This window comes from Spea bombifrons, chromosome 1 (genome assembly GCF_027358695.1).
Source record: "Spea bombifrons isolate aSpeBom1 chromosome 1, aSpeBom1.2.pri, whole genome shotgun sequence".
Taxonomy (NCBI): Eukaryota; Metazoa; Chordata; class Amphibia; order Anura; family Pelobatidae; genus Spea; species Spea bombifrons.
Genome location: NC_071087.1, coordinates 120,364,591 through 120,389,242, shown reverse-complemented (window position 1 = coordinate 120,389,242; position 24,652 = coordinate 120,364,591). Strand labels below are relative to the sequence as shown.

At 41.5% G+C, this 24,652-nt stretch overlaps 1 protein-coding gene across 1 annotated transcript in view; it reads right to left on the bottom strand.

Moving 5' to 3' along the window:
- ZDHHC8 (zinc finger DHHC-type palmitoyltransferase 8) overlaps nucleotides 1-24,469 on the bottom strand; it is a 32,635-nt gene extending 8,166 nt beyond the window's left edge. Inside the window, exons 1-2 of the mRNA XM_053471460.1 lie at nucleotides 24,243-24,469; nucleotides 4,040-4,161 (exon numbers count right to left, since the gene is read on the bottom strand). Coding sequence (XP_053327435.1) covers nucleotides 4,040-4,161; nucleotides 24,243-24,346 — 226 coding nt within the window. The 5' untranslated portion in view covers nucleotides 24,347-24,469. The remainder of the gene's footprint in view (nucleotides 1-4,039; nucleotides 4,162-24,242) is intronic.
- Nucleotides 24,470-24,652: the final 183 nt, after the last annotated feature.

Below are 24,652 nucleotides of genomic sequence, written 5' to 3'. Positions count from 1 at the left end.
TACTGATAAATAGCATCTTATTTTAGTTTAATTTAGGTTGTAGGCCAGGTACACCAAATGACTTACGTGTGCGCGTGTTAACTTTTTATATTTCACAGAGTGCATGCTCATACATCCAGCTTACAGCTGCTCACTGCAGGACCCGATTTGCCACTGGTATGCGGCCCTGTTGGCCTCATAAATAGTCCAGGCATGAGGCAGAGGTATACGAGGAATAGCCTTTCTCCCTACCGCAGTCTGCACACACGCTGAGGGGGATCTCCCTCTGCAGACACAGGTATTCCTGTGTGACCAAAGACCACTGCGAGGAACTGCAGCTAGAGGTGGAGAAGGTCCTAAAAGCATCCAACTGCTGTCAGGAAATCAAATGGGAGATCTTTCTGCATATATCCGGTATGAATCTAAGGCCAGCCAAAGCCGCTAGGTGGCAAATATTCACAACAAACAACTGGGGTGCCCATGCAAATGTATAGGGGCATTCTGATGAACCCCTCCATGCAATCGCAAAGGGGAACCTACCAATTCAAGGTGACACTCGCCTATAAAATGCATATGATGGCTAGAGTGTCCCTTTAAGACAGGCTAATATAAGAAAAAAATTGTTTATTTCCTCAACCCTCTGGAGTTTAAAAAATGCTGGGAGACCGTTTCATTTATTTACGACCCTCTCCATAAAGTCGAACTTCCTTTCATCACCTCTAAGCCTCTGACATCTACTTTTAGACTATTGTTCTAACATTGCTCCCTCCTTTCAAATAAGCGTGCCTCCTGTACTTTGTTAAATCCCTTTAAGTATTTAGAATGTTTCTATTGCCCCCCATCTCTCTGTTAAGCTGTGCTTGATTTCTATCTTGCAAACCATTTACCATTTCTGTAGCTCTCACCTGAACTCTCTCCAATGTGTCAATATCCATCTGGCGATGGGGCCTCAGTACGCAATACTCTATGTGAGGCCTAACCACATCCCTCTTTCTTCTACCAATGCCTCTTGCTACGCAACCAAGCACCCTGCTTGATTTTACCTTTGCTTTATTACATTGTCTGCTTACCTGTAAGTCATTGTAAATAATTACTCCTAAGCCCCTCTCTTCCCTTGTCACTGATAGAACAGTGTCCTCCTCGCTATATTCCACCTTGGGATTTTTACATCTGAAGGTTCCCATGGATTCTCTTACTTATAGAGTTTCTCATGTTTAATCTGATTTTTATATTGTTTTGTATTTCTTCTGTCTAGCTGTAATTTTTGTATAATCACTAACCTCCTTAAGTATAATCACAAAGCCTCCTTAAGTATTTGTAAAACCCTAAACAGCAAGACACTTTTGAGGACTTTATAGGACAGCAATGGTGACCTGGTATGTTTTGTACTCACGAGTTGATTCAGTCAAAAAAAAATCTCCAGTGGATTTGTCTTTTTTTAACTATGAGGTTGAGGTATCACATTTATCAGTGCCTTATGTCATCATATCTGTGTATAGGAATAATGCTAAGAGGCGATATCCTTGCAGGTCTAATGGGAAGCAGGAGGTCTCTTCCTCCATTGGCTTCAGTTCCTTGCCAAAATAAAGCTAGAGTGTGGACACTGGCACAGGTTCTGCGCATAAGGTCCTCAGAGAAACAGTATAGTATGCTAAATGCCCACCTCCTGGCTACGGTAACCTAAACATGCTGTCAAATTATCCATTAACACATCATGGCCTATAATCTGGCACTGTGTGTAGGTAAAGGATTCATTTATTAAAATTATATACATATATATATATATATACATATATATATATATATATATATATTATTATTATTATTATTATCTTTTATTTATATAGCGCCAACAGTTTACGCAGCGCTTAATACAATACATAAATTCAAGGGATATGACAAGACAAGAATTGACAGACTTAGACAAACCGATACATTTGGTGGAGAGAGCCCTGCTCGCAAGCTTACAATCTAGAGGGAAAATGGGGTGATAAACATAAGGCATAGAGAAAGGGTGAGGGGTATTGTGGGGGTATCAATGACAAGGATGTTCTAGCAGCTAAGATGGTATGCTTCTCTGAAGAAGTGGGTTTTTAGATGTTTCTTGAATGTGGGGAGGGAGGGTGAATTCTGAAGGTTCCTTGGGAGCAGATTCCAGAGATATGGGGCAGCTCGAGTGAAATCTTGTAGACGGGAAAAGGAAGAGGTGATGAGTGAGGAGGAGAGCCTTAGCCCATGGGAGGAACGTAGGGATCGAGTAGGAGAGTATTTGCTAATGAGGTCAGAAATGTACGGAGGAGCAGTATTGTGGATGGCCTTATATGTCAGTACCAGGATCTTAAATTTAATTCTAAAGGTAATTGGGAGCCAGTGGAGGGATTCACAGAGGGGGGAAGCAGAAGAGGAGCGACGTGCAAGGAAGATGAGCCTAGCAGCGGCATTAAGGATAGACTGTAGTGGAGAGAGTCGAGACAGTGGAATGCCAACCAGAAGAGAGTGTATAAGAGTATACATACATACATACACACACACCGTATTTGCTCAATTATAAGACGACCCCTAAAATCTGAATATTAATTTAGGAAAAAAAGAAAAAGCCTGAATATAAGACGACCCTATAGGAAAAAAGTTTTACCAGTTAAACTATGTGAACAATTGTTTGTTAATAAAAGCTATGATTGAGAAAAATATTTTGTTTTTATTTCCTTTTTTACAACCTGCCCCCCCAGTTATGCACATCTGCCCCCAGGCTTGCCACTCTGCCCCAGAAATGCATTATACCCTCTATATGCCACTGTGCCCCATGATACACCTTTTAACCCTCTATATGCCACTGTGCCCCATGATATGCCTTTTGACCCCATATGTGCCACTCTGCCTCCAGAATTGCCTTATACCCCTATATGCCACTCTGGCATTTAGGGGGTTAAAAGGCATATTATGGGGCAGAGTGGCATATAGGGAGGTATAAGGCATTTCTGGAGGCAGAGTGGCGTATAGAGGGTTAAAAGGCATTTCTGGAGGCAGAGTGGCATTAAGGGGGTTAAAAAAGGCATTTCACAGAACACTCTGCCTCCAGAAATGCCTTATGCCCCCCCCGTTTAACACTCCCTCCCCCAAACTTACCAGTGCTTCTGAGTCCCCGGTGCTTAGTCTGGGCAGCGTGTAGAGCTCTATGCGAATCGCGTAGAGCTCTACACGCTGCCCGGACTAAGCACCGGGGACTCAGATGCAACGGTAAGTTGGGGGGGGGGCATAACACAGGAGGATCCAGGTCCCCTGCATCTGAGTCCCCGGTGCTTAGTCCGGGCAGCATAAAGAGCTCTACGCGATTCGGGTAGAGCTCTACACGCTGCCCAGACTAAGCACCGGGGACTCAGATGCACCAGTAAGTTGGGGGGGTGGCATAACACAGGAGGATCCAGGTCCCCTGCATCGCTGCGGGGGATCTGGATCTTAGTCGCATAGTCTATTTGAGGTCTGATTATAAGACGACCCCGATTATAAGACAAGGGGTATTTTTCAGAGCATTTGCTCTGGAAAAAAACTCGTCTTATAATCAAGCAAATACGGTATATTAGTTCCGAATGCCCTTTTTGTGGAATATACATGTATTTTCCAGAGAGCATCTTTGTCATATGCATTGTTATTCTGGCAGCCAAATGGTTAATCGAATGAAATATATTTTCCTTCCAGATAATTAGCTTAAAATAAAGATGAAAGTTACAATTAGTGTAAAATAAGAGAATTATGTTTGTGCTTTGTAAGCAGCTTGCTGTCTGACAAGTTCTATCGCTCTATATCCGCAGCCTCTTTGTCTTATTAGTATTGATTGGACAGAGCCAAAGCTGAGTTCATATTGAGGTCTCCCTGTGATGTTACTGTAGCTCTGGATCTGACTTTACGGCAGATGGGAATCAAATGCAACAGAAGCTGCTGGAGTCCCAGTGGATAAATATTTAACTATTACAGAAGGTCCATACAATTAACAGAAGGTCCATCCAAATTAAGAACTCCGTAATATAAAGGGATATAATAGGGTCCAGGAAATAAATGGTACCTCTTGGGAAGATGCCAGGATCCATAAAGGTTGCCATACTGAAGTTTGCCAACACAAACAGGAACACGAGTCCATTGTACACCGGAATGGCTGGGGATATCTCTCTAGTTAGCCAAGGACACCTGTAGACAGAGAGAGCTTTGGATGAACCAAAACAGAGCAAAGAAAACCAGGGTACTGCCAGAGATAAGCATACATTGCAAAAGAAGCAACAAGGGGGGGGGCACACTAAAAACCAATATGCATCAACTCATCGAGGCATATAATCCATAGTAAATTCATATTTTCACAACTATTTAGCATAAAAGATCCCCACCCTAACCCAGTGCTTAGAATCTGAAGTGGCATCAGGTTAGTCATCTGTGATCTCTCCAGCCCATGTAGCAGCGACACGTTAGGGAGCATTATTTATTGTTTTAAATAGTGCCATAAAATTCCGTAGCGTTGTACAACGGGCATCTCCCAACAAGGTAATCTGTCCCGTTATAAGAGGATACTGGCCCCACGGACAAGGCCAGAACACACTGCTGCAAAGTAACACATTAGACATTTGATATTATTAAAATATTTACACAGTATTTTTAAAAATAACAGCCAAGTTAATGAGTTTACAATGGCATATATACCGTATTTGCTCGATTATAAGACGAGGTTTTTTTCAGAACAAATGCTCTGAAAAATAACCCTCGTCTTGTAATCGGGGTCGTCTTCTAATCAGACCTCAAATGAGGTCTGACTATTAGACTAAGATCCAGATCCCCCGCATCGCTGCAGGGGACCTGGATCCTCCTGTATGGTAACCTCAGCTGCTGCCGGCGTCTATCACCAAGCGCCGGCGAAAGTGCCGGCAGCAGCCGAGGTTGCATAAGCGCATACCTTCCCGGGATAGCCCGCCCACTGTGGGGAAGCAGAGCCGGTTGGGGAGATTCCTCCAGAAGACCGGAACCCGGCGGTACTGCGCTGTCCCTGCACAGACCTCTTCAATTTTCTGGAGGAGGCGGGGCCTAGCGGGGTCACACAGCGTCATGCTGTAATCCCGCGGGAGCTGCAGCAAGCGCCTGCTGAGGCATCACGGTGAGTGAAGTGCCTGAGTGGGTAGTTAAGTGTAAGTGTCTGGGTGGGTAGGTAAGTGTAAGTTTAAGTGTCTGGGTGGGTAGGTAAGTGTAAGTGTCTGGGTGGGTAGGTAAGTGTCTGGGTGGGTAGTGTCTGAGTATGTAAGTCTCCCCCTATATGCCACTCTGTCCCATGATATGCCTTTTAACCCCCTATATGCCAGAGTGGCATATAGGGGGTTAAAAGGCATATCATGGGACAGAGTGGAATATAGGAGGGTATAAGGCATGCCTGGGGCCAGATGTGCATAACTGGAGGGCAGGTTGGTAAATAAAAGGAAATTAAAAACAAATAGTTTACATGAATTATTATTTATTTACTAGTAAAACTTTTTTCCTATGGGGTCGTCTTATAATCAGGCTTTTTCTTTTTTTCCTAAATTAATATTCAGATTTTGGGGGGTCGTCTTATAATCGGGGTCGTCTTATAATCGAGCAAATACGGTAGTTTTCCCTACATGGAACAATCTCAAAAGAATATGGCACATACATTTGTCAGACATGACTAGTGCCCAGTGTTGAACAAGAAGACGGGAAACTGCAGTCTGCCTCTGCTGCAAATAATCTTACCAAGGATGCTGGCTGGTGTATTAAACTGTTGTGACAAGCCTAACCTTTTCATGGCAGTACACAATCCCTAAAGATAACCGCACGGTGTCCTGTTTGTTATTAGACTATATTCAGGGCCGGCCTTTGGGGTGTGCGACCTGTGCGACCGCACAGGGCGCCACACTCCAGGGGGCGCCGCCGCCGGGTCCGCCGCCGCCACAGGGTCCTCCGCCGCCGCCGCCGCGGGGTCCTCCTCCTCCGCCGCCCCCTCTGCACCTAAATGAAAACGTTGTTTTTTTTGTTGTTGGTTTTTTTAACTTTATTTAACATCCTCCATGTTAAATAAAGTTAAAAAAACTTTATTTAACATGGACGATGTTAAATAAAGTTAAAAAAACCAACAACAAAAAAAACAACGTTTTCATTTAGGTGCAGAGGGGGCGGCGGAGGAGGAGGACCCCGCGGCGGCGGCAGCGGCAGCGGAGGAGGACCCCGCGGCGGCGGCGGCGGAGGACCCCGTGGCGGCGGGGGAGGACCCGGCGGCGGCGCCCCCTGGAGTGTGGCGCCCTGTGCGGTTTGAAGGGGCAGAGGGGGGGTGTAGTTTGAAGGGGCAGAGGGGGAGGTAGTTTGAAGGGGCAGAGGGGGGGGTAGTTTGAAGGGGCAGAGGGGGGGGTAGTTTGAAGGGGCAGAGGGGGGGGTAGTTTGAAGGGGCAGAGGGGGGGGTAGTTTGAAGGGGCAGAGGGGGGGTAGTTTGAAGGGGCAGAGGGGGGGTAGTTTGAAGGGGCAGAGGGGGGGTAGTTTGAAGGGGCAGAGGGGGGGTAGTGAGGGGGGGCGCCAGAGGAGTAGTTCGCACAGGGCGCCGGAACACCTAAGGCCGGCTCTGACTATATTAATGCCCGAGGACGTTCGCTAAGGTGAGCCAGCCACAGAACATCTTGGTAAGAATCACTAATATCGAGTAGCCCCAGATTTCACGATATCAATTCCAACTTCAAGAGTACAAAATAAAATAAGCTACACGTCAAACACTAAGCACACTATCTGCATAAAAATGAGACAAGACACCTTTACGTGTCACAATTTCTTCATTGTCTTAAAGCACTGATCTCTCCTGCCTCCGTCATCCATTTGGCATATGCCAAAACTGATCCTGCTATTGTCTGTTTTTAAATGAAGCTACAAGTGCAATATGAATATTAATATATATGATTCAGTATAACAATTAAAAACATTAATGAAGAAGAACAAAAATGACTGGGAAGGGGTGAGCACTAAATTGCTAAAAAAAAAAATGAATAAAAATTGTGTAAAGCAATGAACAGGGTTATGGAACAGTGCTCCCTCCATCTTCTCCCAGGTTCCGACTGCTTCCAAAAAGCAACGTTATTTATTACCAGATTATTAATTATCTTTCATTTATATAGTGCCAACAACTTACGCAGTACTTCTTACAATACATATATTCAAGGGGTATGTCAAGACTAGAAGTGACAGACTAAGACAATCTGATACATTAGGTGCAGAGAGCCCTGCTTGCAAGCTTACAATCTTGAGGGAATGGGCCGAGGACAAAGAACCTCACACTACCTGTCACCCTTTCTCTGTTCCTTATGTATCCGTGAGAATGACGTTCTACCAACTAAGGTGGTATGTTTCTCTGAAGAAGTGGGTTTTAAGGGGTTTTTTTTTTTTGTTATGAGCATTTCTGTGCCCATAAAAAAAAAAGTCACAAAATAAACCAGTTTAATTTTTTTCTTTGTCAATGTATATCAAACACAAAGCAGAACGTGTGGCAAATAAATTGTACACAATGGAAAAGAACATGAGGCATGGCAATCTAATTTTCCCCAAACAACCAGAGGGCTCAAAGGAATCACTATTTTCACCTAAATAATATTTTGACTTTTGTAATTCAAGTAGATTTCTTAATATGAAAAATGTAAATAATGCTTGCAAATGTTCGCTGGTGTAAGCAAAACAAAACAATTTTATTCTTGTACTGCACATTCTGTGATACGGTATTTAGACTTCCTAAATCTCTGTTGTGCACTGCAACACCTTTCTAAAACAGATACAATGAGTCAGGGTGCGGTAGTGTATAGCTAGAGGCATTAGTAGCGGAAAGAGCAAGATTGTTATGTTACTTCACAGGTCTCCGGCCAGGCTTCACTTAGAATAATGTGAACATCTCCAGAAGTATATTGACATTCTGGAGACAGATTAGAGAAGAGCTACTAAAATGGTGCATGGTTTGCAGGATCAAAATAATCGTGAAAGATTAAGTGAATCTTAGTAGGAATAGTTTGGTGGATAGAAGGGAGTGGGGATATATACATACATACATACATTCATTCATTCAAAAAAGGGGAGAGAACAAGAAGTCAATCTACAAGTAGAGGGTCAGAAGCTTAGATGTTATGCAAGGAAGTTTACTTTACCAAGAGGATGGCAGATGAATGAAACAGAACAGAAGCAGTAAAGGTAAATACAGCAAGGTAAATAAGGTAAATTTAAAAATGCATTGGATTGCCATTTGGCTATCTTGAACTGATAAGCATGACAGATTGAGTCTTTACAGCAGGCAAAACAGGCAAACTAAATGAGCCTCATTGTTTATATCACTACCTCCTGATCTGTCACGCTGTCTATTGTAGCTGCCGCAATGTCCCAATTTTGCAGGCAGTGGGGAGCATGGGCCAGTTGGTGAGGTCCTCCGATCTTTCCTGACCATCTCCCACATGTACTCCATGTGAGGCTAGTGTTGCTTGGTGGCAATTCAGGTAAGGTGGCCTGGTGACACCACTAACCCACCCACTCCTCGGGTGGCCATGCCGCTTCTTGGCACACCAAGAATAGTGATGTCCCAATTTGGACACCTGAAATGTTGGGGAGAATGCTTATCCACCATCTAGCTCTATGTTTCAAACAAACATGTAAACTCACATATGAATAACCGTGTAAAACACATGCCCTTCCATAAGAGGGCCCTACAATGTTTGGGACAGGTCACTTGCTATATAAAAAAATAAAAATGCATATACATACATTATATATATACACACACACACACACATTATACATAGAGGCCTGCTTGCCACTGATGGGGTTACAGTCTCTTAAATTGAGAAACAAAAGCCAGCATTCTGCAAATCCATGGCATTTCTTTCATGAACAGCCTCTTTCTCAGATAAGAGCTGGAAGACGCCCACACGTGAAAAGGGTCTTTCACAAGGTCTTACTGTGTATAATGTGAAAAAAAAAACTATAAAATATATATCACAACTCTTCTTTGCTGTTCTAGGACATTCACAAAGCCTTCTGTTTAAAAATACATACCCTGAACATTCAGAAGAACAAAATTTGGAATAGAGTTCATCCTGTATTCTTCCACAAGTCTATTTTTCACTTTCAATAGAATGTATGATTTTGGCTGTGCAGTGACATTTAAGCTTCATAGTTTCTCTGGCAATGCATAAGTAAAGGCAAAAATATATATTTTGCGCTTTCCTCCCTGGCATTTAATTAGTTAATGATGGTTTATCCTAAAGCAAAATCCATATTTTTAATCAAAGCATCTGTCATTCTAAAATCCATTCTGCTTGTGTTGATAAACAAGATTTGCATATGCATTTTTAATTTCGTCTTTAATGCAATTCAGAATGTTCAGGGAATGAATAGCGGAAAATGAACGCGGTGCCGGAGGTTTTGATCTTTACAGCGCCACGTGGGTGTGAATCTCATTGGAAAATTCAATACACATCCCCATGACATTAAGAAGTTAAATCTAGTAGGAAAGGGGACATATTTGTTATAATGATGTTGGTTTATATTTGTCTAACATGTCGTATCTCATCGCTAGAACTGGTTGGGTTAAGGCCAGCATGGTCATACAATGAAGCCTTTCTGTGAAAGGCCATCAGCCCACATGCCAAGAACACAAGAACAAGAAGCAGACAATACACATGCAGGTGGATCTTAAAAGCCACCATCACTCCCCCCCCCGTCATCACTCCTCTATTAATCAATTCATAAACTCATACAGAGGGGATGCTTCTGAGCAAGGGATACACATCCAGGTACGTCTACGTTAGAGAGACAAATGACACATTTAAAAAAAAACTTAATTTACTAAACCCTCTCAAAAATGGTTCCTTCTGCTCTGTTAACACACACTTAAATGTAATCACATTCTCACCTTCAAAATTTAAACCAATTCTATAGAATTACCCCTTCTATGAATCTCTTTCCCCATCCTTCAGTTAGTTTTAATAACCAGGGCATCCCAACGCACAATGGCTGCAAAACATGTTGATGCTACAGCAAGACATGACATAGTTATACGCATATAAAGAACTGTAATATAGCATATAGAAATTTAATAGGAATATTGTGTAATAATGAAGCCATGCTACATTCCTCGTTATTTACACATACCACCGTCAAGATACAAAACTGTTGTCACTCTGCACCCACCATTGCAAGTTTCTTGGCTCTTAAGAGCATATAAGATGGCCACCTCACCTAAGCATGTTCCAGCATCACACATGCAGAAGGCCAGAGAGACGGTCAAATCTATAAATACGTACAATGTATATATTTTGCGCGTACTGCTTTTAATTTCCCCTTGCACAGCCACGTTGTGTGTTTAACGAGTTGAGAAACCGATACACTATTTTTAATACAACGTAGTAAAGACATCAGAACTAGTACTATCAACAGCGTTATCCTGATGCATTGATGTATACATACACATATGAGCAAAGCAATTATACAATTACACACACGTTACATCCAGTACTTTTTTAGTTAACAGCTATTAGCAGATTCGCATCTGATTTTTTCATTGTAAAACTAGAAGCTTTGTTTTCTTTCTATGGGTAATGGAAAGTTTTTTTTCTGTCTACTAAACTGGTGAATAAAATGGAAAATATGCAGAAAAAAAAAAAGGATTTTTATAATATCCGCTTCCTATGGAATGATTACTGTGATACCGAGTGACTCAGGCCAACATCTGAGAGTATGATATGCATTATATTAACCCACTGAATACCGGCGAACAGTGCACTGTGACTAGCACATTTTGGTTTTAGGGTGGAATCGCTATATTTAACCCAATGCTAGGCCCACAAGCACCGCCGCTCTTTCGTGTCTATGCTGGCCAGCAACATGGAGGTTAAATTTCCTCTGCAGCTGGTGTGATCTCACTGAAACCCAATACCAGTCTGTCTGGGATATTTCACAGCTTGTTAAAGAGAAATGGAAGGTACTCTGCAGTTATTAATCCTTGCATCATGACAAAAAGGCCTTTCTAATATATCTCAGTTTGGGTAGATTGTATCCTCACTTCAACAGGGTTCTTTTCATTCTGAAAGTACAAAAATTGTTATGCAATGTACTACTTGTTACGCCCTGTTTGTTCGCTGTACGACGCTGCATACAGCAATGCATTGTGGGCTCCATCTTGGGCGATCTTGCTCCCCAGTGCCCCAGCTGGGCCCTTTAGACTATAGAAGAGTTGCACAGGCTTCATAGACTGTATTAAAATGACACGGGGCACTGGGATATGACATCATACCCTGGCCCTCTTCAGTGAGGATAGCATCCATGCATGGGGGTAAATATGCCTGACTGTAGAACATGATGAAGCTAGATAAAATCAATATTAAAGGGACTGTATTCAATTAATTACTAAAAGGCTTTTAGATTTTGCGCCATTCAAGCTAGCGGAAAACAAAAGTTATCCTTAATATTGACACAGAATACAACCAAGTCAACATAACATAAGAATCTGTTGACATTAGCACCTCAAATTGATATGCAATCTTGTCTATAGCACTAGTGTTTGCTAAAAATGCGTAAATAGCGGCAATGCTGACACAGTGATTTTAAGAAAGGGTTAAGAAACAGATTAAGAGAACACCGGGGTCGCCGCCACTGTCAACAAAACAGAAGGTCCTTCTGATGTCCTGCAACAGGCTGAGCTCTAGCACTGGCTTCTGTTTTTACCTCCAAGTGGCAGATGCTCTGGATTCGCATGCGGCTAATTACACACACTAATTCCAGCTTTGCATGAATTGAAAAGGCTGCCTTTTAGAAATGGCCGTCAATCCCAGACACCATTTTGTTAGGAGTAGGAAAGAAAAAAAAAAAAAAAAGAAAACTTTGCCAGTGTAAAACTTTGATAGATTATTAAAAATCACCAACGCACTCACAAGGACAATTACTGTTCTATGGAGGACACAAAAAAATATAGTGTATATATATTTATACTAGAGAACTGGGATCTCATTTGCTAATGTATTTGTATCTACTGTAGTCTGATAAAAATGTAGTTAGTGTGCCGTATTTTTAGATTATTGCACCTATACTTCCTCTTCTTTCAGGGCCAGATTGATGGCAGCACACACTGAGCAATTGCTCCAGGGCCCAGGTATTCTGAGGGCCCTGCACTGATTGCTCCAGGGCCCCAGTGTTCTGACTGGCTGGCTTGCCTGTCCCACAAAGCAATGATCCAATCAAGTCCTGCGACATGTGTCAATCATCCTTCCTCGCTGACACCACGTGTCTGGAAATAACTTCTCAGCACGGGAGGATAATTGGGACCCGATTGGATCTATACTCAGTGATGGATCTGCAGCCAACAGATGGATCTCCACCCTCTGGCCACTCTGGCCAATCATATGATGGTTCACCTCTCCCTTAAAAATACGTGCGGCGTTTAATCCATAATATTAATTATTTGCAAAGTTATTTATAAATATTAATAAGATTTATTTTTAAATAATGCCTCCTAATAAATTAAAACATTCATTCATCAAGAACCATCGTGACAAAACAGTGAGGAGTTTAGCATATGAAGACATGAAGCTCGTTGTTATCAGTTTGATGATATGGGACCTGCATAGGATAAACCGCGTGTGCTTCATTTTCTACCATTGATTTTCTACCGTTTTTAAAATGCAGGACACACTTCCTAGTAACAGTCTGGCCGATTTCATTGCTGCTAAATATTTTGCAACAGTTAAGTATCTCGATCCAGACAAAAACACTGCCAAATGGAATCATGAATAAACATTTTCCTGACCTGGCTTTCCCATTCATATTATATTAATACAAACTTAATCTCTTCTAAAGCATCGCATGCATAGGCCACGCTGAATTAAATCTACTGCAAAGACCTAGGTTATAGCCCTGCGCTTGGATCAGGAAGTATTATACATACTATTTATATAACGCCATCACATTCTGCAGCGGTGTACATCAAGTAAATAGAACATAGGTATTGCATCACAATTTGGACTTACAGAAACAAAAGGTGAAGACGGTCCGGGTCAAATGAGTTTACAGTCTAGAAGAAGGTGGATGTACTATATATTACCATTAGGAGTTGGACCAACCACAAAACTTCCAATGTATACATTGTTTTAATAAATATTACTATATACAGCACGCGATGTGGTCAACTCACTAAAAGGTTGTATCAAATTCAAAAGAATTTAGCTCTCTAGTAGAAGGGGACACCATAGGCAAAACTCAGAGTTTAGTTAACAGACACCCTGACAAAGTGAATATGGACATCTTAATCTTATATTAGTGTAGCATACAGGTAAGCGTGAGCCTAAAGTTTACCATTATATTTCCCTAGTGAAACATTGTAACACGTCACTGAGCTTTCCCTTCATAAAAACACAGTAAAGTACGGGAGTTGAAATGTTAAAAATATGCGAGTACAACTCGGTGTTGGGAAGGGCAGGTGTTTTGGCCAGCTCAGCTCCACTACCTATTGAGGTGGACCAAGCGTGGTGGCTCATCGTGATCTTCATGAAACTCATAAAAAACAAAACAACTTAAACGGTTTCACTGTGAAATGGAAAATAAAATCTGAAAATAAACATTTTAAGAGAAATTCAAGCCTACACCCAAAGAGGACACCATTTTATTTGGCAGAATCTGGTTACAAGAACAGCTAGTGGATTTTTTTTAGGTTATTACTATTTATTCTTTGAGAGTCTTTATTACTACAGCAGATTTTTTAATATTTGCATTTCACTAACACCCTGGAGAAAGAAAAAAAACAATTAAAAACAAAAGTTTAATATTTGTATCCAGAGATTCCAGTCTCGGTGACAGACATGGCCTAAAGCCTATACTTCCTTGAGCCAGTTGAGAGTGTAGAATTCTGGGAACCACAATCATCTATTTGATGCCAGGTTAAAGGTATGTTGCGACAGGTTTGCCAAAGGTTAAGTAAGCAGCAGTTCCTAAGTAGCATACAAAACCTATACAAAAATGGTAGCTACTCCCAGTACTCCAATCACATTTTATTATGTAGTAGAACAATGTTCTAATAAAATACTGCTTGAGTTTGGTTGGTGACCTTTAAACATCAAAGTTGATCAAAATCAAGACACAAAAGGGGGGTGATCTTCATGCAAGTGGAACTAGGCTTATATAGACCATTATCCCTTGAAGACAGGTGGTAAATCACACCTGTTACAGGAAGTCATACCCAAGACCTCACCCTAAGGAAAGTGGCTTTGTGGGGAGGGGTGGCTGCAGATAGTGGCAAGGCTAGTCCCAGAAAAGGAGGAGAGTATAGAGAACATGGGCAGCAAATGGACCTGGTCACACTCCACTCCAATGCCCATGGAAAGAAGGAACCTACCTGGAGACCCAGGCCCACGTGCCCCATCTGTAAACCAATTCCATCTACTTTAAAAAAATGTGAGAGCTCAGGTTCTTGTCTCAGAGTCTTGGCCCTTCTAATAAATTTAGTATTAAAATTACAACCTTACAATGACCAGGGACTACGATACTCTTCACCCAACTCAGACAAGTCTCAATATATTCTGGGTATGTGGGATATTCTTCTCAGAAAAAGAAAATAAAATTATATGAAATCGTGCTGATTTGCTGATTTTTACACTTTAGGAAATACGAGCAGTAATAGTAACAAAATTTCTAGTATTGCTGAATACCGAAACGTTTCCCAGAAATAATTATTTAATCAAGATTACTGCATGTATGCCAAGAACACTTACATTTCCACGTGACACAAAAGCAGGCACTGATATAGAAACTGAAAAGGCTTCTTAAAAAGATCTTACGTTTTTCTGTGTAGAGAGCTGGATATTTTAACCCGATATCACCAAGCATTATCAAACCTGCAAGGTCTGACCCCTTCATACTGCATAGGTAACAGATTTTTGGTGGTGTTTTTTTCTGTTGTATTTATAGGGGTCACTGCCAGATGTCATACAATATGTAGACTTTACTTGACTAACTACTTGAACAAAAAACAGTTGAGCACCTTGGACTCTGTAGAAGTTGGCAGAACCTTCTACTAGAGTTCCATGCAGAGTTCCTACCAAACCTTGAGAAACTCTGAATTCCCACTAAAGATAGACTCACCTGAACTCTATTCGACGGGACTTTCGGTAATCTAGCACATAAAGCATGAGTCCACAACTCCAGTGCCACAGTTATTGGCCATCCTAGCTTGAGCACAGGTATCTCAATTAAAGTATCCATTTAACTTCTTGTTTTCAGGCAAGGAATACATGGAATTCCTGATGTGTTTACAGCCCTGTGGACTGGGTTAGTGCAGCGCTGACATGAAGGATGGAATAAGGCAGCCATTTCCCTTTAAATTAGTTCACGTTGTTTAGCCGACTAATCAGGCAGTCCATTTAGCAGGTATTTGAAGGTCAGCAGAATTATAACTGAAAATAAAATTTAATATTCAAATTATTTTACCCTACAGCTCACCAACTCCTGCAATTCACCATTCTGGCATAACCATATCAAATATTCTTTTGACCTTTCATGATCTGATTAAGAAGAATCTCACAGATTATATTGCCTTGGGCAAGACATCCATATCCTGCCAGTACCCGATTGTATCTAAGGAAATGAATTTTAAAGATTTATAGCATTAGCCCTTTGTCTACATGAAGCATGCAGAAAGGATTGGTCTAATATTTTACCGATATTCCACCCACAAAACTGCTAGTTTCTGTCTGTTTAATTAACTTGCATTACTGGACAAATACTGTCTCATGAAAATTTATCAGAAAATATGTTTTCAAAAAATAAAATAAATGTAAATCTGATTCATGAACTGCAGAGCCTCTGCACCTGTAAGTAAGGGCAATTGAACAGCTGGAGGAACAAAAAATATACTAGCTTTAAAAGATGTTTTTGGAATATAATTGATATATATTCAACATCAGATTAAACAAGCAAGTAGACATCTTCAATTAAAGGAAAATAATATCACTGCTCTCTTGTGGAGTATTACCAAAGGTTACATAAATAAACGGACATTCTTAATTTATACATACATACATAATATATTATATATATATATATATATATATATATATATATATATATTACAGAATTATCTATTTGCGATGGAGGCATTTGACACGGAAGAAAACCCAAAACAGATTTCACTTTCACAAAGGGTTCCGCTATATAATGCGTAAGCAGTGATTTTGTTGGGTATTGACGAGTGTAGAGAATGTTTGCAGCACTTCTGTAAGGTTCAAAAACAGACTCTATGCAAATAGTTCCTTCTGAATGGTGATTAACAAAATACACAATTTTTACTTGAAAATCAGATCGAGAATAATGTGTTTCTATGTGGATCTTTGTCCTTGAAAGTTTGTTTCCCCCTTGGGACACACATGTGAGCAATTAACCTAAAGTGAGAGGGCAACGCTCTGTATTGCGTGTGTGTTTTATTTGATACCAGAGAAGAAGTTGGGAGTCTGGAAAATGTTATAACTGTTGTCGGTAGGTCCATATTTTACGGCACAACCACATATATGCAACTGAACTTTAAAGTAGCAAATATGGATTTTTATCCCCCCCCCCCAAAAAAAAACCCTAGATATCTGTGGACTAGTTGGCAATGTCATTACGTCGATAACCGTTTTAACAAATGGGGGAGGGCTGTGTTTGATGTATGTAATATGTATTTGTGTAAAGCCAAAACGTTATGGTCCCCTACACACACCAATACAGAAATAGGTAACCATTATACTTTTATTCCTCTACAAGTCAAAATGTAAAATTGGATCGGTTTTGTTTTAGCTAAACACTGAAAAAAATAGCTTCTTTGTAGGAACAGACATGTTGGGTTATTTTAAGTGTTTTAATAGTGCAGTTGTGCCACCAAATGTACACAAAACCTATTTATGGTACAGCTCACTATGATGTCCAGCTAGAAGCCTTTTTAAGTGCCTGCCAGACATGTCAGCATATGCTGCTAGGGTCAGAAATGGACATTTTAACCCCATATGCTCCCAACAGCAGAAGGGGTTTCAAACTCAAGAGAAAAAAATTAGATGTTTGTGGTTATATCATGTTGTAAGAGAGACATCTCATATCAAGACAAATGTACTCAAGCCCTGCCACCACATGTGATCTGGATCAACAGTATCCCCCCACACAAGCCCACTCAGAAACAAAGGGCTTGATTTAGTTTATTCAAAGACAGAACTTACACATCATAAACACAGCATGCTAAGATCAATATAAAATGGCACAAAAATGTTGGAGCCAATTATAACAATCTAAAAGTCATTGCTATCTAGCTCCCAGGAATTGCCCAGTCCTGGCCACTACATATGTATAAATAGCCTTTCTGCCCACTCATTACCACAGCCTATAATGAACTGACTGTACTAATACACAGGACTGGACTGGGGTTAAAAAAGTGGCTCTGTTACTTTTATTAGAGCAGCTGATAGAAGGCATATGTCTGCCTTCTGGATACATGGTAGCACAGTACACACTCACAGCATGCAACTGCCTATATCTGGCAGGCAGCAACACACTAAAGGGTTACATTGGCCCGAATGGTAGGCGGAAGACAAATAATAAATGGTGGGGGGGGGGGAAATAAGTATATTTAAATAAAAATAATTTTTAAAAAAACTACCGGCCTGGTGTGCCTGACTATAGAGCCTATGTACATATTATCCAGTATAGCCCTTATTTGTATTAGAATCCCCGAGAGGTCAAGCACCTTCTGCATGCTTCCCAAGAGACCCAGTTTTTTAGGCTCCCCAACTGGCTTATGATCCCTATTTATGCAAAAGCACAGACGGACAGCGAAGATCATGAGCCAGTTGGGAAGGTCCCCTGCTTTCTCCTGGTCAGCCCAGGGATCTGCTGCAGAACAGAACCCCAGCACAACTTTCACGTTACCAAAAGCATCACAAAGAGGCAAGACTAATCGTTGGCTAAACCTCTGGCCTGCTCATTTACAGCAGTGATGAAGCCTACTGCTGGAACCAGCCTTGCCCATCCCAAACCTTTGCAATGACCCCCACAACAACTGCCGCTATTTGGACACCTGAAATGTTGGTACGTATTTCTTTGGCATTCCCCCAATTACATGTTGTATATTCAGCTACTATAACCACAGATTGAATATGCTTAATAAAGCTCGGTTCAAATGTGATCGGAAGAGTACTATTCAGTAAAAAAAAAATCAGCTGGCCTTTTCTTATAATAGCATTGACTATTTACAATAAGCAATATATAATAATAATAAATAATAACCACAACTTCCTTTTATCTGCATAATTATTCCTCCCCCATTGTTGAGGTGATCTTAACTACATTGCCAAAACAGTTGACCCCCCCTTGCAGCTATAACAGCTTCCACTCTTCTGGGAAGGCTTTACACAAGATTTTGGGGTGTTTCTGTGGGAATGTTTGCCCATTCATCCAGTAGAGCATTTGTGAGGTTAGGCACTGATGTTGGACAAGAAGGCCTGGCTCGCAATCTCTATTCCACTTCATCCCAAAGATGTTTGATGGGGTTGAAGTCAGGGCTCTGTGCGAGCCATTTAAGTTCTTCCACACCAAACTCATCCAACCATGTCTTTATGGAACTTGCTTTGTGCACTGGGGCGCAGTCACGCTGGAATAGAAAAGGGCCTTCCTCAAACTGTTCCCACAAAGTTGAAAGCATAGCATTGTCCAAAATGTCTACACATTTATTCACACACACAAATTCCATGCCAGAGAGAGAACAGGCTTTTTTTTGGAGCCATAAAGTGATACTTACATAGAGGTCTAAAGGAACACAAAAAGTGCCTTCCCTTGCTCCTTCCTCACACTGAGGATTTTAATTAAACTTTGCAGGGGTTAAACATGTCATGTCAAACATGTATTACCAAGGGCCAAACACAGCAAGCACCTGGCTGGCCCCATATACTGCATTGTTAATGAGGGAAGAGTGCTATGCATCTATGCATTATGCTGGGCCATCTCTGTTCTTCCCACTCGGCTTTGCTCTTCATAACGCACAACGCAATGAGATGAACTGTTTGGGTGGCTAGATCCTTCTTATTCATTATATTTCTTTATTCTCATCTCTGTCTATTTTGGGGAAATGGGTAGGACACCACATTAAAGAGTGTATACTCATTTACTGTTCAGTGTTAACAGTGACCCATCTGTACAGCCAAATATTGTGTATTCTGATGCTGGAAGATTTGCGATTGAGATTCCCCATTATAACATTTTTGTGGATAAAAAAAAAAAAGGAGGACCTCCTACACACATCCCGCAAGGGGGCTCTGGGTAGCTGGAGCCAGAATGTTCTCAGGTATGATTGTCACTAAAAATAAAAGGGATATTAATCAGCAAAGAAATTACCTCTAGATTGAGTTGGAGGTGCATTTTAACAAGCTATAGATACAGGAATTCAGATTGCTGTGGGGCTTTGGGTATTATTATCATTATTAGAATGGGTACTAATTTAAGCCGCCGTCTCTACATCTGGTTTTATGCATCGTTTATAGCAGGAGTTTCCAAAAAAATATATATGATTGCCAGTCATTAAGAGGCGGTCAGCTGCATGCTAGGATACCTCGTCAGGTCACCAGAAGAAACATAAGCAAATATAACATACAATAAATGGCTGATATGTAATTTTTGACATATCATCTACTTTATCATAGTCATAGCCCTAAAAAGTCACAATATGTATAAAATAATGCTGTATAAAACAAATTTGCACTCTCCAGAAGTCTTGTGGTTTGCGCTTTAGGCAGACAAGACCAAAGTGGAAATGTTTGGCCATAATGCACCTTTGGCAAAAATCAAAACACAGCATATCAGCACAAACACCTCATACCAATTGTCAAGCATGGTGGTGGAGGGGAGATGATTTGGGCTTTATTTGCAGACCATTTGCAGTCATTGAGTTGACCACGAACTCTTCTGTATACTAAAAGTATTCTAGAGTCAAATGTGAGGCCATCTGTCTGACAGCTAAAGCTTGGACGAAATTGGTTCATGCAATAGGACAATGATCCCAAGCACACCAGCAAACCTACAACAGAATCGCTGAAAAAGAAAAGAATTAAGGTGTTGCAATGGCCATGTCAGAGTCTAGATCCCAACCTAATTGAAACGCTGTGGCGGGACCTTAAAAGAGCTGTGCTTAAACAAATGCCTGCAAACCTCAATGAACTGAGACAACTTTGTTAAGAAGAGGAGGAAAAAATTCCTCCAAAAAGGAGCGAGAGACTGATTTGTAGAGCCCTGCCCCTGAATCACACCTCTAACAACATGCCCTAAAACAAAAGCATCTCTCTTTGGGCATTTGGCATGGTGGAACATATGTATACCACTAAAATGGTCGCTTTACCGATACCTGGGTGTGCATTAACAAAAACTGAATGTTAAAAATAGCCATTTTCAAAAGTATGGTGTCAAATTTAAAAGGGACAGTTAGATTAGTGCTTCAATTAAGATCTCTGCTTGGTTACTAAACCAGTGCCATCCCTCCTGAACTTACTCAGGCAGCAGTGATTAGTATCCCAGTAAACGTTCATTTGCACAGCCATTGGGAATACAGTTGGACGGAAAAAAATTGCTGATGTTTACAATTTCTGATATCACAAGGAACGAGATGCTTCAGCAAGAGTCTGTGGCGTTTCCACCCACTCATTTGTGCTTTTTGTGGTAACTCCTGCAAAAGTGATTTTCAATATTTCACCCAGCTGTAATTTAAAGATCTTCATTTGCTTAATCCTCACCATACCCATTCAATGCAGTTGGTTTAGGACTGAACTTTGGGACCATACCTCAGAACTCTCCAACGGAAGCATAGACACAATACAAGGAGCATAGTTGCCAAAATTCTGTCCCTGTAATCAGTGGGCAGCATCATGACAATACATCACATTCCCTCCAATGTCGTTGTGATGTGGCTGCATCACCCATCTACACCAAGCTTGCGTAAAGACTGTCTTGGCAGCAGACAGGCATTCAAGCTTGAACAGCCTGCAAGAGACCAGACAATTGAGACAGCCTGCCAATTATAAGACAGTCCAAAACTGGAACAGCTGGCAACTCCGAGCTCCTGACTGCTCCACATTAACATTACTTTTCACATACACTGACAAACCATACTTTCTAGAGATTTTTTTTCAACGATCAATCACTGCAGTTGTGCACTCTCGATGCTCTTCCCTGATTGGTCCTTACCAGTACCTGTCTGTGCCAATGGCACACACGCCTGCTTAACAGGCCAATTAAATGGCTCTACATAGTGATTCACACAAGAACACTGTTCTGCATAGGGAAGCTGGAGGGGACTGTGTTAGATTTTCAGACAATAAATACACAAACTGCTTATTTTTTTTTAAAAAAAATTGGCTATTCTAACCAAATGTTGTAAAAGTCTCCAAACATATTTGGTAAGATTTTTCTTCCTAAATTTAGTTTATCTCACTAACAGAAGTAGGCAAGCCAACAGTAGCTTGGCACGTAGCCTGGGCACGAGCCAAGGTAACTTTACACAGGTCCTCCGCCAGAGAGGAAGGAAGCTCTCGTTCTTATTGTGGTTCAACTCATACCAGCCCCACTAAACTGGACGAAGTCAGACACTAATAGCAATAGTACAAATACAAAAAAAGGATTTAACTATAAAGCTTGGCAACAAGAATAATATCTTTAAAAACAAAAAGACAAGCACTTAAGAAATCTATATTGCAATCGCTTCTTTATGCATTTAATTACATGCATCATCGGTTTTGCTTTTTTTTTATTTTTTAAAATCACTGTATTTTGTTAATTATACTTTTACCCAAAGTAAAACCTGTCCTAAACTAACCTTCCTCGTTCTAATGCTGCCAGAACCCAAGTGGTTGAACAACATACCAGCTAAATACAACTTCCATAGAGCAAAGCATTATAACGCATACAAATACGCAGGCAAACATTGCTATATCTAGCCAAAAGAAATCACATATGTCTTACAAACACGCTCGGAGGGACAAATTTATCTTACAGCTTATGGTTTCAGATCGTTTTATTAGCCCAATAGCACATGTCTGTTTAGCACTAATACAGTAAGTGTATTAGTGCTTATATACGGTATAACTGCTAACCAGACATAATCCACTGCATGGACCGAAGACAAGCCCATCTATTCACGAGGATATTATATGGGGGAGGGGAGTGAAAGGGGTCTCTTTAATGCCAACTAGGTCCTACTGTAGTCGGGCCGCCTCCTGCAAATCGTGGGCCACTTTGTTTCTTTTATAAATTTTGGGCTATAAGTACAAAATAAGAGTTTTTGGGTAGCATTAGTAAAGTCTTAGAGCGTCAGCTCAGCCCTTGCAGGAGACGGCCACTGGGGGCTGACCCTAAAACATTAAATGTGATGTGCCTCAAGACACCATTGCTCCTTTTCTATAGGTCCCTGCACTACATAGTTGCATTTGGGGGGTATAAGCACAGGAAAGCGGACCCTCTTGTCTTGTGAAAAAAAGATAGACGCCCTGGGGTCGAGTACTTAAAACACAAGACGTGACCAGGCTGTTGCCAATGTAACACAATAGACACAAACGATAAACTTTTTATTTCCCCCAAAGCAGATGATTTATAAAGGCTCCGCAACCCATCATGGAAATTATGCTAAAGGGACATACAACCAAGGTATATGGGAATCCATGCTAAACAGCCTCACCATGTTAAAGCACTTTAATATTTGATAAGATTTTTACCTGGGAAAAAGTTACCTGAAGACGCTGCAGAGCCAGGGCTGGGGCATATTGGCAACTCTGTGTTTTGCGCTAGTTTTGTCTGCTAGAAGCAGCCAATCACCATAAGGAAACAGCTTTGAGCTGGTGGTCTCAGACCCCCCCCCAGGGGAATTTCACAAAAGCCAGCCCTGGATTGGCAGTTAATGTCCGCGCACCCATACTGCTGGGCAGAAGATTTGTTTGATGGAGCACAAGGCGAATAGCTTGGGAGCAGGAGGACAGAACAAACGTATCTGATGGATCCATCTATGCATCTGCATTCAGTAAAGCGACGGATACCTAAGAGCACGTATTATGGATGGAGCGTACCTTTTACGTAGCACAGGAATATTTTATTCAACTAAGCAGCAGTACTTTGTATTTTAATACAAAGGAAAGGGAAGCATCCATACAGGACAGTTGGCACATTGACACATTGACATTTTCCCCAAGGTGCACCATTACTCGGCAACCCCCACAACCTTGTTTGGCACTTAAGATGACGGAGCTGCTCCTTAAGAGTGATGAGAAGGACCCACTATTATAAAATCTGTGCCATCAAAACAAACACGCAGCAACATATTCCATAGCGCTACACAAATAAAAATACTTGGAAAGCCTGTAGGCCAGACTGGGTAACGGTGCTGCCCGCAACAGTTTACAGTCACGATTCTAGGTTAGCAAATATTTACAGAGTGCCAGCTGAGGCACCGCGCGTGCCAACAAATTCTCCCTGTAAATGAGAACGAACAAGTTGATTTAGGTAGACGCCAGCAAACTGGAATAGGAAGGATCCTCCATGACATGTGTTTAAGCATCTCAGCCACAGGGCAGTATATCACTGCCAAAGTAACACTGAGGCCTATTTAGGCGCTAAGCTAAAACTATGTGTGTATTCAGACTGTATGAGACCCTCGTCTCCAAATAATAAAAGCAAACAATAACAATGTGTCGTGCCTTATGGCGATTACACTATATACGATAGGACCTTTAATTATATATGTACACCAAGCTGAAAATCAATGCACTAAACAATCCTTATATATAAATGTATGCAAATGGACCCTATATATAGTATACATATAGGTTCCTTCCCCTCCCCCAAAGCCAGGCCTTCAACACTACCAGAAGGAACAAAAGGTTAGCTTATTGCACAAACAACAAACAAATGTAGCCATTGCATTATTAGCCGAGTGTGGCCTGATGGTGTAGGAGATGGTTTCATGGAGAAACTCTATGCAGAGAATCCCGGCTGGGTATCTAATGACACATTGTAGCAACCTCAGCATACTGTCCCAGCAACAGCTACAGCGGGGAGAACACAGAGATCCTATACGTAGGCCCGCGGTCCTTCATGCTATGGAAATGTACATTACAGCCGCTCTATACAAGCAGCCGGCGATCGGCCGCTTCCGTACCCACCCGGCCACCTAAACCCACGGCGACAGGCAGCCGATAAAAGGTATATAGCGGGTTACTTACGTGAAAACAAAAAACAAAGTGGTCGATCCCACTAATAAGGCAGCTGCAGTGGACACGGGGATGTATTTTGTTGGTTTAAACCTTTTTCCAGTGCTGCTGGGCATTCTGTAGGTTACACATCACTAATCAGATCCCAAGAGAGAGGCACCAGGGGGGAGAGAGGGGCACTGACCGCACGATCCACGGAGGAGGGGGAGAGAAAGAGAGAGTGAATGGGGAGGGGGGAAAGAAAGAGACAGACATAGAGAGAGGGAGAACAGCTGACCTGCTAGCACAGGAAATCCCACCCCGTAGAGCCCAGCCCTCTGCGAGCCGCTCACTGGCTGCTTAAGGTGGATCCGCTCAGATTCCACACTCACTGCATGTGTTATTACTGCATATAGTTACTGCATGTATCATTACTGCATGTA